Source organism: Brachyistius frenatus, unplaced genomic scaffold (assembly GCF_029030835.1).
Source record: "Brachyistius frenatus isolate BFR_SWC_R1_liver_20210118 unplaced genomic scaffold, ASM2903083v1 Contig_527, whole genome shotgun sequence".
Classification (NCBI taxonomy): Eukaryota; Metazoa; Chordata; class Actinopteri; family Embiotocidae; genus Brachyistius; species Brachyistius frenatus.
Window position 1 is genome coordinate 12,550 of NW_027211126.1, and position 16,518 is coordinate 29,067.

Consider the following 16,518-nt stretch of genomic DNA (forward strand, 5'->3'; position numbering starts at 1 on the left):
TAAGAATGCTTAAATTGCATAAAAATACATTCATGAATGCTTTAAATCTTTGGAGACCTTCTGAAATATGTTATTGGAGAGAAATTGTTATCAAGAAGACGTGAACTGAATATTTCCAGGTTTATGCTAAAACAAGATCTTCAGCGTCAGCAGTGACAGCTGTGCTTTTAGGTGTCAGCTTGTTTTTGTGGATTATTATATTAATAATTGCATCTTGTGTAACACGGTGTCACCTGACCACTTAGTGTTACCTGTTGAATCTGAGCAATACAGACCTTTTGACGTCCGTCTGGATTGTCCAAACTGAATATTGTCCAAACTGAAGCTCTGAGTGTTCAGTGGAGCTCCAATGAAGCTCCGTTAGGAGAACGGGTGAACTTTAGAAGGATTGAATGACCTCCCTGTTACTGGGATAAACATTCAAACAGATGGTTCCCAACTTCCAACTAAATGTCTTCTTGATCAGCACTGGGAATTTGGTGGAAAGCCTCAAGAAGATGAGCTTTGTGAATGTCAGAAGCCGAAGAGAGAGGAGGTAGAAATTCAGAAGATGAAAGTGGCCTCTGACTCCACCGTCCACCCGATGCTGGTCTTTATAACGTCTGGACAGAGCTGTGGGAGATGCAGGGAAGGCAGCCAACAGGTTCTAGTCTACAAATCTGATGGAGCTGAAGGTCAATCCACTGGAAAAGTAGCATTTGGGATTTCTGTCTGAAATCGTTTGAGAGCACAGGAGGAGGCTTCCTGGGGCCCTTCTGGGATTTGGAGAGTCTAAACCAAAGTCTGGTCATTTGTAGTGATTTTCTTGCAGTATTAGAGGCAATGAACTTTCAATGGAAAGTCTAAGGCCCGAGCCCATCCCTCTGGAAGTGGGTACAATAATCTCAAGTTTGGCAAAAAGCGTTGAATGAGAAAATAAAGGGTGGATCACACGATGCTTGGCACAACCTCTGGAAGGAAGAGACGATCAAGGGAAGTGACTGAGATTGAGATTAGGTCACTGTGAGTTTAAAAAGACCGATTAGGTTCTGTAAAAACACGTTCTTCTGTGTTCAATCTATACCGATCAAAAGAAACTTGGTTTTACTGTCCAAACTTAAACTACAAGACCAAGAAAAGAAACTAAGGAACTGCTGGAATTCTTCCATGCAACAGGATTGTTGTAATGATGCTGTCCAGCCTGAGGAGGGCAGCAACACGCCGTCACCGCGTCGTGTCTGCCGAACCAAAGAAGAAGAAACGAACTGGCCCCGCCCACAGTCTCTTTTGAGCCAATGGGAACACGTGTTATTGGGGCGTCTCCTGCCACTGACGAACGGAGGTAAGATCGAAGCGGATAAGCAGCTGTCAAAATACGAAACATTTTCACAACCTGCTTTGCAATTGTTTCAGACTTGCGGACAAAAGGTGACGTAACCTGTTCAGAGGCGAGACGATTCACAGAACACGTGACCGGCACGTGAACCCGGAACAAACGGACCTGAGGGTTCAGACAGTCAGGTGTCTTCAAACCAACTCTGTTGTTGTTGTTGTTGTTGTTGCGTCCACAGAAACTAAAGTTGAAACCACGTGCTTTATTATGAACATAATCCAAGTTGTGATTTAGCTCGTTGAACAGTACACAGGGTGATGTTCTGTAAATAAAAACATTTCATAAATGTTTCGGAGACAACACTACAGTCCAACTTCACCAGTTCTCATGAACATTAAGAATAAACAGTTGTAATTATTATACCACAAAACCAGCTTCACTGAGACACGTCAGTGTGACGTCAGCTTGACATGACCAGATATTCGATTCCAATATTTAGAGTAATATTATTTAACAGTGGTCATTGTCAACTACTTTTTATTGGTGAAGCTACATATTAATAATAATAATAAACTTTATTTGTGAAGCACCTTTCATACATGAAATGCAGCTCAAGGTGCTTCACAGGAAGAGAATTACATGCAGTGTTTCACATAAAATAGTTTAAATAAGACATTTAAAATATAGAAAAGAAATGAGATGAAACAGATAAAAAGCATAAAAACAGACTTGATTTGGTTCTCCAGGATTCTGTTTATGATATAAAGTCATGGAAACAAGTTGTACGTAGTTAATTAATGTCACTGTAACTGTGCACGTCACTTGTGCTGTCATCATGATCTTATAACGTGGCAGCAACATTAATATGAACATTAGAGATCACAGATCTGCATGTTGAGAGGCTGTCAGTGAGGATTACTGCTCCTCTGACACCCACTTCATCATCATTATTATCATTTACTTATTATGAAGCAAACTTGCTGCTGGTCAGCTGGGCGGCTCAGAGCGATCCACAGAAATTAAATATTAAGGATTTGATGACACCAGTTGATAAAATATGCTTTTAAGTAACGCTTTACAAAGTCTTTGCTATTATCTCCCATCCAGCTGCGTTAACAGGAGGGATTCTGCTGCATAGAGATTTATCATTTAAATAGATTTTCTATTAGTACTGTTGGCTCTGAACTGCCTGATTTACAGCAGTTAATCCAAAGCTCTAACATAACAATGCATTTCCCGCCATGAAGATGCAAGCAAACATGTCAGAAATGTGAAAACCACACAAATGTGTGCAGCCTAAACTAAAGACACTCAGGCTAAACACAAGATTTATTGTTCCTGCTATATGATTACCTGCATAAGAAATATGTACTGTGGCAGTAAAAAGGTGTATTTTCTATGAAATTAGAAAATAGTGCAAATATGAAAGTTGAAGAAACCATGAGAAATGTAAATGACACATTGAAGGTGTGAACTTATGTTAGAAATGAAGCCATATTGACCCACTTTACAGCAAGTGAGTAGTTCTTCTGCTCCAAAGTTCACGTTGTTACTGTTGTTGGCGCTGAACGGCGTGTTGTGTCCTCAACGCAGACCGAATCATCTCAAACCTGCTGGAAACCAGCTTTCTTTTCTTATTTGTTGAAGAGGACAGAAGTCTGTTTAAATCCTGTTTTACCAGCGAGCGGTGAGTCAGTATTGTGAATGCTCTGTGTTGTTACAGTCGTTTTTATTGAGCCTGTCTACAGTCCTCATAAAACCTACAGCAGACTTCAAACTGAAAGCAGCTCAGGCCAACGGACAGCTTTGCAAATAATTATATATTTATTCATTTTGTAACTTTAAACATTTTGTAAGACTTTTTTTTATTCCTTCTTCAGAATCCTATTTTTAGATTTGATTTTGACTTAGTTATTGTGCACAATTTAGTCTTTTAATGGTGTTTGTGCTTTTACTTAGCTCACTGTTTTTGTGATTCATATATATATATATGACCTTTATTTAACCAGGTCAAATCAATTGAGAACCAATTCTCATTTACAATGATGACCTGTCAACACAGTCCACACAGTGACACAAACAGCACAGATACAAAACAGTATAACAAACACATGTGATTCATCCGGCTGAAGTGCTGGATTTAACTGTTAGCAGCCGATTTCAGCTCTTCACTGACCCTCACATCTCTGCAATGAACGCTTCCTACAGCTCTTCATTAGGATCACTTTCTTCTCAAACGGCCCGGTTCTGATTGTCGTGGATCCCACGAGATGTTTGAAACATTCCTTTGAGAATATGTTGACATGATTGCATCGTCATGTTTTCTGTGGATTTGTCAGACCGTTGTACTCTGTCATGTTCATGAAACCTCTTGCTTTGTGGCATTGTGCATTATTATTACACTGAATGTAGGCTTCATAGAGCCTGACTGGCTTCTCTCCGCCGACCTCTTACATCATCAAAGCTTTTATTTCTGCAGAACTGCAGCTCACTGGATCTTTCTTTTTTTTTTACATTTCTCAGTAAACTTTAGAGACATTTGCGAGATCCCGTTTCTTTCCGTTCTGATGTTTGATGTGAACGTGAACTGCAGCTCCTGATCTGTATCCACGTACGGTCGTCCTGCTGCCACGTGATTGGCTGATTGGTTAATTGCATGAATAGGCAGGTGTTCCAAAGAAGGTGCTCAGTCAGAGTATTTTTGTTTGTATCCTTCCTACACCTCCGTATTCCTACGAGGCCGAGTTGAACGAGTACTCCTGTGCTGGAATAATACACCATTTGTGTCGGTTTGTTTGTGGGTGTCGTCACAGAGGCTGCGTCCTTTTAGTTTTATACAGTATATACAGGCTGTGTAGCAGTCTGTTCACTAAACTAAATAAATACTCCTACTGGGTATATGCACAGTATTAGATAAGATATTAAAATCTATTGATGCTTTGTTCTGTAATTGGGGCTCGAGCACCGAATGGTGCGAAAGCTCTATTGTAATTCAAGGAATTATTATTCTGCTTTTTCTTACGAAAGAATCGCCTTTTTGGCAGCTTTAACATTCTCAAAAACTCGTGAAACTTGGCACATGGGTCAGTCTCGGTGAAAAAGTTATGTATTTTAGTGGTTTCGCAAGTGGGCGTGGCCAAATGGCTCACTAGCGCCCCCTAAAGAGATGCCCCGACGGCTGCATTTACCTACATGCACGAAATTCGGTGGACACGTGTATCACAGCTAGTTCTTTAATGCTATTTGAGTTATGATCATTTAATCCGTTAGCCTAGTGAAAGTGGTGGAGGTGAGAAAGATTATATTCACACTTTATCGTGCCTCCTGCGTCCTGCTGGCATCTTCCACAGCGGCAGCGCTCCACTACTGATGAAGTCCAGTCGGTGCAGCTCTCTCTTCTGCCCACCAGGGGCTGGCAGTGTGATGTTGAGAGCACTGATGAAACACTCATCGGAATTTGTTTTGTCACGTGATAAAAAGTGAAATGAAATGTTTGAGGGGCATCATTATATGTGCAATGATGTCACAGTCCGTTTACGTGACGCTTGTGTTCGCAGGATTTTGCGTGATGCGGTACTGCAGTACTCGCGGCGGGGTCCGCGGATGGGACTTCCGGGATGTATTGTTTTCGGGTTACGCTCCAGACGGAGGGATGTTCATGCCAGAGAGTGTTCCTGAGCTGAGCCCAGACACGCTGAGGCGCTGGAGGGGGCTGTCCTACTGCAGACTGGTGGTGGAGGTCGCTGCGCTGTTCATCCCCGCTCAGCTGATCCCCAGAGACGACCTGCAGGGTGAGCTGAGGAAACATTCACCGTCATCACAACACTTATTTTGATAATGATGGATGTAAAGGAGGTCGAAGGTAAATCCTTAGATGAAGTCACACTTCCTATGTGAACCCAGTAAACAGCAATAAAACTCATTTGTTTTCGTGACATCATAATTCAGGCAAACGCAGTTGTTTCTGAGTTCCTGAACAAAGCCGTCACCACAGAGTTGATATGAGAAGTCAGTGAATCCATTAGTTGATGGACAGAAAACAAACAACTGATTTGATAATTGATGAATCACTTCCTCTGTGTGTCCTTCCGTCAGTCCTCGTGGATGAAGCCCTGTCGGGTTTCTCGGTGCCGGAGGTGGTCCGGATTGCTCGGCTGAAGGACGGTCTGACGGTCCTGGAGCTCTTCCACGGAGACACCTTGGCCTTTAAGGACCTGGCCATGACCTGCACGGTGCGCTTCCTCAACTACTTCCTGCAAAAAGACAACCGCAGAGCTACTGTTCTTGTGGGTAAGAAGAGGAAAACGTCCAATATTCCATGTGATAACATTATAGAACAACTTTTGAAACTTTCTGTCACATGTTCTACACCACAAAGACTTACGTTTATATTCTTTCATTGCATTTTGTTTGATTTCCATGATTTTCACACTAATTTTTCCTTAGTTTGCAGCACAAGTCATTCTAGTCGCTCATGTGCAGTGAGTGGTGCTGTAGAATAAAGTAAAAAAACACAGTCACTGTTTCAAAAATACACCTTTTTGTACTCCGATGCTGCTATTGTAAAGATTTGCTTCAGTTGATGCACAAAAAGTTCCAAGTATATCTTAGTAACTGCATAAATAAGATATATATTTTATTGAAATTATGCTATAGAGAGAAAATTAACAAAATATGTCCTCCTAAAAGCTACACATTATTCACTTCAATTTGATTTTATATGTACAGCACCAAATCACAACATACGCCATCTCAGGGCACTTAACATAGTCATCTCTTCACAACAGAACTTTACAGCATGATACAGAGAAAACCAACAATTCAACAATTCATCAATTCAACAACTCAACAATTCATCAATTCAACAATTCAACAATTCATCAATTCAACAATTCATCAATTCATCAATTCAACAATTCATCAATTCAACAATTCATCAATTCAACAATTCATCAATTCAACAATTCAACAATTCATCAATTCAACAATTCATCAATTCAACAATTCAACAATTCATCAATTCAACAATTCAACAATTCATCAATTCAACAATTCAACAATTCATCAATTCAACAATTAATCAATTCAATAATTCAACAATTCATCAATTCAACAATTCATCAATTCAACAATTCATCAATTCAACAATTCAACAATTCATCAATTCAACAATTCATCAATTCAACAATTCATCAATTCAACAATTCAACAATTCATCAATTCAACAATTCATCAATTCATCAATTCAACAATTCATCAATTCAACAATTCAACAATTCATCAATTCAACAATTCATCAATTCAACAATTCATCAATTCAACAATTCAACAATTCATCAATTCAACAATTCAACAATTCAGCAATTCAACAATTCAACAATTCAACAATTCATCAATTCAACAATTCAACAATTCAGCAATAAAGCAATTCATCAATTCAACAATTCATCAATTCAACAATTCAACAATTCATCAATTCAACAATTCAACAATTCAACAATTCATCAATTCAACAATTCATCAATTCAACAATTCATCAATTCAACAATTCATCAATTCAACAATTCAACAATTCATCAATTCAACAATTCATCAATTCAACAATTCATCAATTCAACAATTCAACAATTCATCAATTCATCAATTCAACAATTCATCAATTCAACAATTCAACAATTCAGCAATTCAACAATTCAACAATTCATCAATTCAACAATTCAGCAATAAAGCAATTCAGCAATTCAGCAATTCAACAATTCAACAATTCATCAATTCAACAATTCAACAATTCAACAATTCAGCAATAAAGCAATTCAGCAATTCAACAATTCAACAATTCAGCAATTCAACAATTAAACAATTCAACAATTCATCAATTCAACAATTCATCAATTCAACAATTCAACAATTCATCAATTCAACAATTCAACAATTCAGCAATAAAGCAATTCAGCAATTCAGCAATTCAACAATTCATCAATTCAACAATTCAACAATTCAACAATTCAGCAATAAAGCAATTCAGCAATTCAACAATTCAGCAATTCAACAATTCAGCAATTCAACAATTCAGCAATTCAGCAATTCAACAATTCAGCAATTCAACAATTCAGTAATTCATCAATAAAGCAATTCAGCAATTCAACAATTCAGCAATTCAACAATTCAGCAATAAAGCAATTCAGCAATTCAACAATTCAGCAATTCAACAATTCAGCAATTCAACAATTCAGCAATAAAGCAATTCAGCAATTCAGCAATAAAGCAATTCAGCAATTCAGCAATTCAACAATTCAGCAATTCAGCAATTCAGCAATTCATCAATTCAACAATTCATCAATTCAACAATTCAACAATTCAGCAATTCAACAATTCAACAATTCATCAATTCAACAATTGAGCAATAAAGCAATTCAGCAATTCAGCAATTCAACAATTCAGCAATTCAACAATTCAGCAATTCAACAATTCAGCAATTCAGCAATTCAACAATTCAGCAATTCAACAATTCAGTAATTCATCAATAAAGCAATTCAGCAATTCAACAATTCAGCAATTCAACAATTCAGCAATAAAGCAATTCAGCAATTCAACAATTCAGCAATACAGCAATTCAGCAATTAAGCAATTCAACAATTCAGCAATTCAGCAATTCAACAATTCAGTAATTCATCAATAAAACAATTCAGCAATTCAACAATTCAGCAATTCAGCAATAAAGCAATTCAGCAATTCAGCAATTCAACAATTCAGCAATAAAGCAATTCAGCAATTCAGCAATAAAGCAATTCAGCAATTCAACAATTCAGCAATTCAGCAATTCAACAATTCAGCAATTCAACAATTCAGCAATTCAGCAATTCAACAATTCAGTAATTCATCAATAAAACAATTCAACAATTCAACAATTCAGCAATTCAACAATTCAGCAATAGAGCAATTCAGCAATTCAACAATTCAGCCATTCAACAATTCAGCAATAAAGCAATTCAACAATTCAGCAATTCAGCAATTCAACAATTCAACAATTCAACAATTCAGCAATTCAACAATTCAACAATTCAGCAATTCAGTAATTCAGTAATTCAGCAATTCAACAATTCAGCAATTCAACAATTCAGCAATTCAACAATTCAACAATTCAGCAATTCAACAATTCAACAATTCCCACATAAGCTAGGAGGGAAAAACTCCTCTTTAAGGGAGAAAAACCTCCAACAGAGGGAAGAAAAACTCTCTTTAACAGGAAGAAACCTCCAACAGAACCAGTCAAAATCCACAGTATCATGTAATAGATCAAATATGTGAATCAGCCCATATGTTTCCTCTGCAGGTACATCAGGGGACACCGGTGGCTCAGCCATCCAGAGCGCCAGAGGTCTCCCTGGGCTGGATGTGGTGGTGGTTTACCCACGAGGACGCATCACTTCAGTGCAAGAGAAACACATGATCTCCTGCTTGGACGATAACGTCCATGTGTTTGCAGGTACACCTGAAGAGGCTGAAAGAATAGCGGCTGTTCTTGAAAGCAAGAGTCACAGTTTTGTTCTTTTTTTTTTATCATCTCAGAATCAGTTGTGATGTGTTTTTTCGGTGTTTTTGGCCTCTGCAGCCGACGGCAGCTCAGACGACATCGACCGGCCGCTGCGCCGTCTGTTTGCTGATACAGAGCTGGTCAAGTCTCACAGCCTCATGAGCCTCAACTCGGTCAACTGGAGTCGAGTCATGATCCAGCTCGCCCACTTCATCTACGCGTACCTGGAGCTCAGCGGTCTGGAGGAGGCTGAGGCTGATGCAGCCCTGCCGGAGCTGGAGGTGGTGGTTCCCACCGGGGGGGCAGGAAACATCGCAGGTGGGCTGATTAATCAAAATATGACCAGATTGTCTAAATTCAATTGAAAACTGGTTGGCTGAATTTTTTTTTTTTACAGTTTAACTGTCTTGATCTCCTCACAATCTCTCCACATAATACAATTTGATTCCAGATTGTGAGCTGTCACGGTCAGACATCTGATTAGATTACAGGTTTACTGAGAGCTTTTGGCTCTAGCAGGTCTTCAGATCAGGTTCTGTTGGTTGGTCTTTGCACCAGATTTAAAACTAAAGGAGACTGTTCCTTTATAAAGTGGACTCTCTCCCGAAAGTTCAAATCACTCTCACATTTGCTTGTTGATTTAACTAAGGTCAGTAAATTGGAAATTCTCCCTTTTGAGAAGCCGGACCCACAAAATATTTTTGTAGTCACCAAATAAGAATTTATTAATTGTTGGTGGAAGACCTTTACACAGTGTCTTAAAAACACATATCCATGTTTAAGAGATGAGAAAATGTTTGTGCACTGACTTTGGTGGGATTTGGACATGCGACACATTTAATGTTATTAACCTTTAATAAAAAGGTGACTGGTGCTCTGTGCAACATGGGGGCGGAGCCACAGTTCCAGAGAGCATTGAGTCAAGCATCTCTTCTACTTCCACAGCGACTGATCTCTAAATCAGGGTCTGCTCTATTTTAGCACTTAGGTGCAGCAGCCAAATGCTTTTTCACACCACCGAGGCCAAATGAAGGCAAAAATCGATTCTAAGTGCATAGCGAGTGCAAGAAAGAGAGAGAGCGTTTATCATCAACTAGCAGCGAAGCCCTTCAGATACGAAAAATAAAACGGGAGCATGTCTTCCGAAACCACGGACGTGTTCTTTGTCGACCAACATTTTCATGGTATTTATCTGACAAACATACACACCGACATGATACATCCAATATGTTTACTCAGGTGCACTTAAGTGCAATTTCAGTATTTCCATGTTGTGTTACATTCTACTTTTACAACCCTGTTTCCAAAAACGTCTGGACGCTCCATAACCTGAATATATCATTCAGCATTCATGCTCCCTTCCAGATGTTCAAGCTACCCATGCCATGTGCGCTAATGCATCCCTGTACCATCACAGATGCTGGCTTTAGAACTGAGCTGATGACAAGCTGGATGGTCCCTCTCCTCTTTAACCTGGAGGATGCAGCGTCCATGATTTCCAAACAGAATCTCAGATTGTGATCCATCAGACCTCAGGACAGTTGTCCACTTCACCTCAGTCCATCTTCAATGATCTCGGTCCAGAGAAGGCGGCGGTGTTTCTGGATCATGTTTCTATCTGGTTTCTTCTTTGGAGAGTTTTAACATCATTTGTGGACGCAGCGATGAACTGTGTTCACAGACGATGGTTTTCACAAGTGTTCCTGAGCCCATGCAGTGATTTCCACTCCAGAATAGTGTGTTTTTAATACAGTGCTGCCTGAGGGCCCGAAGATCACCACCATCCAATATTGGTTTCCAGCCTTGTCCCTTGTGTTCAGAGATTTCTCCAGATTCTCTGAATCTTTCAATGATATTATGAACCGTAGACGATGAAATCCACTAATTCTTTGTAGTTTTACGTTGAGGAACATTATTCTTAGATTGTTGAACAATGGAGTGGTGAACCTCTCCCCACCTTCACTGCTGAGAGACTCAGACTCTCTGGGATGCTCTTTTCATACCCAACAATGTTAACGACCTGTTGCCATGGTAACCAAATTAGTGGTAAGGTTTCCCACAAGGTGTTTTTTTTTGTATTACACAACCTTGAAACCTGTTGCTGGCATCAAATTCAAAATGAACAAATATTTTTCATAAAACAAGACATTGTCTCAGTTTCAACATTTGATATGTTGTCTTTGGTCTATTATCAATGAAATGGCATTATTTGCAAATCATCGCATTCTGTTTATTTATTATTATTTAAATGTATTTAGATTTTACACAACGTCCCAACGTTTTTGGAAACACGGTTGTAAGTAAAAAATGAATACTCCTCCCAGATACGTGTGTGGTGAGTTCAAATTACTAGATCATTTCAGTGAGGCTGTGCTGAGAATGAATCTCTGGAAGAAATGTTTGAGCACTAATTGAAAGGATCCATAGAAACACGACTCATGTCGTAAAGGTTTCTGCAAGAAAGGTCTTCTGTCTACTCATTGATCTGTGGGGTTTTCATGTCGTGGCGTTGGTGAAATAAGTGCCATTTTTCTGGTCTTCACCTTTAACTAAAAGCTCATCACAGTTTTCTGTCTCTCACGTGGAACACAGATACAGAATTAATGACGATATTTCTCATTCTTTTTATTGTGCTGTCTGTCTGTGTGTCAGCTGGCTGTATTGTCAAGCAGATGGGATTGCCCCTGAAACTGGTTGCCATGGTGAATTCTAATGACATAGTGCACAGGACTGTCGCCACCGGGGACTTTTCCATGGCAGCTAACGTCACACAAACTTTGGCCCCTGCTATTGACATCCAGGTAAACGCCGTATGCTCACAACTGCTGGTGTCAGGGAATTAATGGCTGGATAAACACTGTGAGCACATCATGTGTTCATGTGTTACCTTTAGTCCTGATACACCTGTGGATGGTACAGCCTTCGTAGCATTCATTGAAATTACCTAACTTAATCAAACTGACACAAAAACACATGAATTATACCAGTATACATGTTTAAAACATTCATAGAACTGTGTTATTGTGTGCACAGTCTAAACCATAATGCATCACAATACTCTTATTCTGGCTCTGACCTGCCTTAACTGAAGCTAATTCACATCCACACATTTGCATCTCATTATCAACCGGTTCAGTTAACTCTGGGATATCTCATCCATTCATGAAAAACTGCAAGCTCGTCACATTTCACGGAAACAGAACTAGTTGACGGTGATACCGGTTGGTAAACTGGCACAAATATTCAGCAACGTTAATCTGAGTTTCAGTGAGTCTAAATACAACCCTGTTTCCAAAAAAGTTGGGATGCTGTGTAAAATGTAAAAACAGAATGTAAAGATTTGTAAATCATGTAAACCCATATTTAATTGAAGATAGACCAAAGACAACATATCAAATGTTGAAACTGAGAATTGTCATTGTTTTATGAAAAATATCTGCTCATTTTGAACTCGATGCAGCAACTCATTTGAAAAAAGTTGGGACAGCGACATGTTTACCGGTGTTGCATCATCTTCTTTTAACAACTCTCTGTAAACGTTTGGGAACTGAGGAGACCAGTTTCTGGAGTTTAGAAAGTGAAATGTGGTCCCATTCTTGCCCGACACAGAATTTCAGCTACGCAACAGTTCAGGATCTCCTTGTCGTATTTTTTTTAGCACCAAGTTTTTAAAGGTCCCTGTGAGCTGGTGTCAGTTTCCCACTATGAGTGTGACATCTGAGGAACACCTGAAGGGAATCTCTTTCAATGTGTCACTGACATTCACGTGGACTCAAGGATGAACTGACTAGACTTCGGTGGTCAAAGTTAAATGCAATGTCACAAAAAACATTTAAGGCCGTAAGTTAGTAATTCTTATGTTCATTATTACAACATCTCACACAAATATCTAATCAGAGAAATTGACTATTATTCTTTTCTCTCTGTTATTCATCACCGTAACCGAGGAGCAGACGGGGAGATTGTGACTATATTTCTCATTTATGACAGATACTGAAGTACTTGTATGTCCAACTAGAAATTGTGTTGAATGTTTAAATCTTCTGTGCTGTCAGGATTAAAGTTGTGTGTGTAGCCTCCATGTTTTAGAATTTATAGCGTCTTAGCAGCAACATCTGAGTTTGGACAGATAAGCATGTAAAGTACAACTTGAGTAGTCAGCGGAGGCGTACAAACGCTAGGCGGTAATTCTAGTTACATGCTTTAATCCTTTTTAACAGATATTGGCACAAAAATTGAGAATCTGTAGGCATTGTGAGGAGATTTTGGTACTGGAAGCGCTCTGGTTTGCATTTGTTGTCCTTTTGTAAACAGCATAGTATTGACAAATCACATCGGAGCATGCTTTGGTCAACTGGCTAATTGTAAAACTACACGGTCTTAAAGTTGCCTCTCAACTCAAGTCGTTAATTAGGCTGTAAACAAAAGCACAAAGTTTTGGCTTGGTTATCCGCTGGTTCCACCGGAACCGGACAAAATATCAGCCTCAGTTCCTAGAAACTAAAACATCGTCAGACCAACAGCCGATCTTTTCTGAGATATTCTATTACACTGTATGATGTCCTGTGTGGTACATCTGAACTGAGGAACAATAATATAACTGGTAACAATCCTCACGGTCATGTTTAATATCTCTGGAAAAGTCAAACTCTTCTGGTTTGATGGTGGTACTGAAGGAAAGTTTGGGAGTTTACTAAAAAAAACATTTGGATTTAATGTCTGGGAACAATGAATATCTCCACCAAGTTTGATGGAAGTCTGGCCAGTTGTTCCTGAGATTAGTTCCATGAAAGTCAAATTGTTTTAAATGAGCAGTCCACCACCCACGCTGCCACATGGAGGCTGATCCCAAGTTCCACGTTGCAGCTGTGTGTTCCTCCGGCGGGGATGCTGTCACACTGCTTCCTTCCTGTCCTGCAGGACCCGTACAACATGGAGCGAGTGTTCTGGATGCTGCTCGGCAGAGACGGAGCTTCAGTGAAGACGATGATGGAGGAGTTTCAACGTTCGCGCAGAAGTTCTCTGCCCGAAAACCTCCACAAACTGGTACCAGTCGTTCAACATTTAGTGCACCTGCTGTTTCCATCCAGGCATCTGATCCACCGTGTGTCTGGATCCCACCGATCTACCGCCTCATCACTTCTGTCGTCTTCCCTCTGTTTGACGTCTAGCTGTCACAACGTCTGTCGACCGGCACGGTGCGTGACGACGGGATCCTGGAGACCATGAGGAGGTGTTGGGAGGACAATCGGTACGTGTTGTGTCCTCACAGCGCCGTGGCCGCGTGGCATCACTACCACTGTCCTCACAGCGCCGGGCTCAACAGGTACAACTTTTTATTTGCAATGTGTTGACCAACTACAGGTCACACGCCTCATATTTTTTTTATCTCCATGGAAACAAACACATTAATATGAAAAGACACAATGAAAATCCTGAGTCTTGTGAAAAGCAGTGATCCATCAATAAAAATAGAGATACCAAACATTCATTTCACATCAGTAATAGGATGAGTGCTGTTGGTTAACAAGATACCAGGAGGGAACAGGAGTCAGATACTGAATTTATATAATTATGAACGAGACGAGGAGGAAGACCAGATGCTCTAGATCTGTGAAAGATTTCTCTGAGGAAGACCAGTGAATGATTGAAAGTGAAAGGAGCTCTGATTCACTGTGCATCTCAGTCATTGAGGTTTTGTGGATGTGCTTTTATTTCATTCAGTTTTTATTCATAAATGTTCACGGCCTTTGTTTTATACCCTGACATGCGAACATTTACAAATTAGCTCCGATCACAAAGTAAAGCTGAGGCTGGAAAGATTTGGGGATAAATCAAAGTATTGGAAAGGAGAACACTGAGTTTTGGTATCCTGTCAGGATCACTAATATCTGCAAAAGATTCCAATTAATTTGATAGATGTTGAGATATTTCAGTCAGGATGGAAGAGGTGGATCACATGACTGACATCGACGGAGCAACGGTGCTCGGGTGGAGAAGAGTTTCAGTATTTGGGCCACCGAGTCCCTGAACGCAGCAGAGCCAGCAGGCCAGATTCATTCAACCAAGTTGTCCTTTTTTTTTCAGATCTCAGGCCATTGAAATATGAAATATTAAAGTATAAATCTGGTTCTGGTTTTGGTCCAACATTTCTTTCAGTTATGATAACAATGAACTCACTGAAGTAATCACTGCGATCCAGAAAGGAAGCAGCATCACTGAGAAAATATCCCAACCCTCTACGAAACAGATGATCAGACCAGCTGTATACAATTTTTTTTTTTTTTTTTTTAATAGAGTCTGGCAAAGGTCCAGAAATCCTCCCGTACATTGTGAAAGTCGTATCCACCTGTTTGAGACGGTTGCTGCCAAAGAAAGTTCGGCGAGTTATGAAATGGTACTTTTTCCACCAGGGAACTTTTCAGGGACGTCCAATAATAAAGACATGAAAAACGATGCATGTTTGTACTTTGTGTTTGTTTACTTTGAGTAAAATGAAGATAAGATCACGTGAATGAATGGGTTCCTAACACTCTGTATTATTACTAAAGTAAAGTACTATTAGCAGTTGTGATTATCTGCTAGAATGTGTTAGTTCTAAATAGTTTTTTTCTTGGACAGAGACGTGTGTGAAGTAATTACTCCCAACTTTTATTGCAGATGTTATATCGCGACAGCATCTCCAGCTAAGTTTGAGGCAGCAGTGCAGAAGGCAGGTCTGACCTTTGACCTCCCAGAGGAAGTGCTGGCCCTGGACAGGTTGCCCACCCGGTACCAGAACCTGGAGCGGAACCTGAACTGGTGCAAAGACTGGGAGGACCGACTGAGAGAGTGCATCCAGTCTGTGGGCGCAGCCAGGAAGAACGGAGGCACATTTTACACCTGAAACTGTAGAAATGCTGATTAGACCAAACAGCCATTAATGGGCTCGGTCAGGTGATTCTGGCAGCCGGCGCTGATCGCTGCACATCCTTATCAGGATTTAGTAAATGATGGTAAAGGCCTCTTGTTCCCTCTTGGATGGACTTTGGTCTGTAATGTCATATGACTTATCTTTGTATTTGTGCAAAGACGTTGTCTTCCTTCCACAACTTAACAAAAATGCTAAAGAATAAAATGAAGCAGTTATTCGGTCTGCTGTCGCTCGTCTGTTTTGTATTTGTGTTCGCTTTGCTTTTCAAGGCATCAACATAGGAAAAGCAGAGGACTAGTGATCCCTGCTTCTGCTCTGGGCGGGAATCATTACTTCTATTGGCCTATAAAATGAAAAGAAGGCTTCTACTACTGAAACGAACTGCAATAACACATGCAACCACCAGGGGATACATTAAAATAATCTAAAACATCAATTCAATTTACAGAACAGTCACGTTGGACTTTTTTGGACTTTATCTCTTTGTATCTGTCGGTCATTCAAGTGTTTTAAACATCGGCTCCAATCATCTGCAGTTTTAGTGAAGATCCTTGTTTTGATGGACATAATTTCAGTTAAATGATGCATACAAATGTGGTTATTTTTATATGTTTACCTCAGTATTTGACATGATCAGTTTACAGTCTGGAGTCGGTGTTAAAACAACAGCTGTATATTCTGCGACCGCAGCTCACGAACACCGGAATGATTATAGAAGTCTGGAGGTGCCCTCGATGCCAGATGTGCAAGATGCATGCA

At 39.8% G+C, this 16,518-nt stretch overlaps 1 protein-coding gene across 3 annotated transcripts; it reads left to right on the forward strand.

Moving 5' to 3' along the window:
* The first annotated feature begins 1,283 nt into the window (after positions 1-1,283).
* Positions 1,284-15,979, forward strand: thnsl2 (threonine synthase-like 2). 3 transcript variants are annotated; one of them, XM_069688111.1, is made up of 9 exons: positions 1,284-1,321; positions 4,870-5,103; positions 5,408-5,602; positions 8,646-8,798; positions 8,925-9,164; positions 11,499-11,647; positions 13,767-13,892; positions 14,018-14,172; positions 15,507-15,979. In XM_069688111.1, the coding sequence occupies exons 2-9, from the start codon at positions 4,881-4,883 to the stop codon at positions 15,730-15,732; spliced, it is 1,467 nt and encodes a 488-aa protein (XP_069544212.1). In that variant the 5' UTR covers positions 1,284-1,321; positions 4,870-4,880; the 3' UTR covers positions 15,733-15,979. The 3 variants fall into 3 exon arrangements, with proteins under 3 accessions (XP_069544212.1, XP_069544211.1, XP_069544210.1); XM_069688110.1 differs by lacking the exon at positions 1,284-1,321 and adding an exon at positions 1,787-2,999; XM_069688109.1 differs by lacking the exon at positions 1,284-1,321 and having other exon boundaries at positions 3,861-5,103.
* Positions 15,980-16,518: the final 539 nt, after the last annotated feature.